A 3,357-nucleotide genomic window follows, 5' to 3' on the forward strand; every position below is an offset into this window, starting at 1 on the left:
GAAATGTCAATCGGAGTACCTGTGATGTCCGGAAAACGTGAAAACAAGTATACTAGGTGTCAAAATGACCAGGTGTTATTATTTGCCTCCTGACCATGTTCCCAATATAGAATTCTACTTTAAACTGAGTGTGTAATTGTTAGAATGTGAAGGTATGTGACTGATGGGCCAAGGCAGCAGGGCGTTAGTGGTGGGGTGGGAGTAGGGGTGGAGTTGACATCCAATAGTCGACATAATTAAAGGTGCTATGTTAAATTCCTAATAATAACGGTTGCCGCCAAACATATATTATCTTCTGCTTTGAAACATAACGTTTATACTTTCAGCTATCTACCTATAAAAAACATTACAACCAAATAATTATATTTACTAGTATAAACGAAATTATTTTAGGACTATTTCGGTTGAGAAACGGTTGAAACATGGTGCCACCAGTTTTGAATGAATGAATGAATGAATGTTTAACGACACCCCAGCACGAAAAATACATCGGCTATTGGGTGTCAAACTATGGTAATGCAAATAAATAAAGTGATGATCAACATCAATATAAAAATTCAAGGTTTAAACAAAAACAGTGTAAAGAACTGTGCAAAAATACAAATACAAATATCACAGAATTTTACGGACACCGAATCTTACTCTAAACTTCAATTTGTGCTGTATTGGCCATTCTCAAAGAGAATGTTACACCCCTGCACCACGGTGAGGTTACAGCACGCGCAGGGGCCACCAGTTTTGAATACCAGTTATATATAGGTTATGTAACAATATTCGAACGTGCAAAGAACCACACGTTCTACGTCCCTTCGGACTACGTGCTCTAGTAGTGTCGTTAAACAAACATAAACGTTACTGTCCACTGCAGGGCAAGTCCAGAGGTGTGAGTAGGAAAACCTGCGATCGTGACTTCCTCTCCAACATGAAGAAAACGTGTCGTTGGTACCTACCCAACTGTAAATCGTCTGCCTATGTGTACTACCTCGCCGTCAGGGCCGGAGGGTCGAAGCGATACAAGCAGACGTCGGCATCATGGTGCGGCGAGAGCTGGGTTTCCGGTTGCATGAAATAGGCCAATCATTCGGAAGTATGTCCGTGCAAAGAGGGAGGTAACTCCCAGTTTTGTTTTCTCTGGATAATAAACAGAGTAACAGAATTGTTTTTGTTTTAATTTTCACTTATTGTAGCCTGTAGTATATATATATATATATATATATATATACATCTTCACAAAAGGTAGTAGAGGAACCTGAAATATATATTACTGTTAATATCAACTATTAGACCGAACATACGTTTTGAACACAGACATCCTTGTAAAGAACGTTCAGGTCTGTTTATCAACACACCGAAACACATTCCATAGTTTGCACGTGCATCCCGCAGTTGCCACGTATACTTGCCAGAGGTGTCATTCTCGACTATGACCATTTCCAGGAAGGTCGATTAATCACCGTGGAACATTATTTCTGTCAATCTGTTTTTAATTCTGTTGATCATACAGTTGTTATTGTTTTGTTATTTTATTGTTTGAATTTGTGATCTGTTTTTCAAATTTCACTTCTGACCCCAATCGTCCTTCAAGAGTTGTCATAAAACTTACTGTAATACAGTTTTGCCGTTTGTAATGTTTGCCCAATTAATTCAATTTTTATCATGTTTCCGCACAGCTAAATAATTATTAGAGTTTCCCTACTTTTTGGAAGAGTATATATATGAATAATAATAAACGAGCTTGTCTGTTATACCATTTTTATGAATTGAGTGACCAGTTTTGGTATCTGACTTACCTGACCCCAACACTGTTTACAAGTTTCATTCAAGTATGAAAGCAAGGTTGTTTAGTATTTTATGTATTACAAAAAACTTTCGCCGATGTGGAGACCTTCAGCAAGTGATCTACGTCACGCTCACGTCACGCCAATATTACACCAGTTGGATATTGTAAACGTATCCGGTGTAAATTGATTGCAAGTCCATAGGAACAGTCCGGTATAAAATAAACCAGGTTGAAAAGTTCGGGTAGGACTCTTCTCACAGACCTGCGTTCCTGTTACACCGGTATAACTGTCAGATGCAGACGTATAATTGCCATGTTCTGTGAAATTTGCTCCAGGGAGGTAACTCCCGGTTCTGATTTCTGTGGCCAATAAACAAAAGTAACCGAGACTCGTTTGTGTTCAGTGTTTACTTACTGTAGCCTACAACTACATATATTATGGCCGGCTATCTTTCTGAAGCGGAAAAGCGCTCCCTTTATGTATAGTCGGCCATCGATGGGCCCATTGACCTATTTCTCGTTCCAGCCAGTTACCCACGACTAGTATATCGAAGGCCGTGGTGCGTGATACCCTGTATGTTGGATGGTGCAAATACAAGATCCCTCCCTACTAATGGAAACATGTAGCGGGTTTCTTCTCTAAGACAATATGTCAAAATGACAGAATGTTTGACTCAATAGCTGACGATTTATGAATCAATGTGCTCTAGCGGTGTCTTTAAACGAAACAAACTTTAACGTTTCCAGGGAACATGTTCCTACTAGTACCACTAAACAGATCGGAATGGGAAAGACAAAAGACGGCTATGGGGAAGGGGATTGTTTGTTTGAATGTGGGGACGGGGTCTGCTGGGGTGGGGTAGAGTATGTTGAGTGTATGTTTTGGGACTTGAGACAATATCATTCAACCTTAACACATAATTAGAACGCATAAGTATACACCAACCGAAAACAAATAGAACACATTTCAAATGCAGGGCGTATTGGTTACTGATAACAATGCACCAGGCTATCCATTTAACGGCCCAACCCTCAGTACAGTATTAATGAACTATAAAGAGAGTCGTACAAAAGAAGAAGAAAAACCCTGATCCTGTCCTTGACGGAGGAGCCGACACCTGTGCCCATGACAGGCGTGCGCTACAGACAGCTTGCTCCGAAAGTGCACGTTAAACCATGTGGCCAGACCCCCAAAAAAACCGCCTGCTCTTTGAATTTGCACAATGCACGGATAGGAACTTATAGTGGACTGGACAAAAGAAAACCACCCTCCCTCGATAGATAATTGCTATATTAGGAACTTACAGTGGGCTGGACAAAAGAAAACCGTCCTCTCTCGATATATAATTGCTATAGTAGGAACTTACAGTGGGCTGGACAAAAGAAAACCACCCTCTCTCGATATATAATTGCTATAGTAGGAACTTACAGTGGGCTGGACAAAAGAAAACCGCCCTCCTTCGATAGATGATTGCTATAATCCCCCTCACTCGCCCTCTCCCCGAGGTGCTGTTTACTTGTTGCTGGTGTACTCAAAGAACTACTCTGTAATGGCGGACAAGACATAAATTCCATAC

General features: G+C 40.5%; 1 protein-coding gene across 1 annotated transcript in view; it reads left to right on the forward strand.

Annotated features, from left to right (window-relative positions):
• LOC121386558 overlaps positions 1-1,126 on the forward strand; it is a 4,615-nt gene extending 3,489 nt beyond the window's left edge. The window contains exon 3 of the mRNA XM_041517501.1: positions 869-1,126. Within this exon, the coding sequence (XP_041373435.1) occupies positions 869-1,072 (204 nt within the window). The 3' untranslated portion in view covers positions 1,073-1,126. The remainder of the gene's footprint in view (positions 1-868) is intronic.
• Positions 1,127-3,357: the final 2,231 nt, after the last annotated feature.

Source organism: Gigantopelta aegis, chromosome 12 (assembly GCF_016097555.1).
Source record: "Gigantopelta aegis isolate Gae_Host chromosome 12, Gae_host_genome, whole genome shotgun sequence".
Lineage (NCBI taxonomy): Eukaryota > Metazoa > Mollusca > Gastropoda > Neomphalida > Peltospiridae > Gigantopelta > Gigantopelta aegis.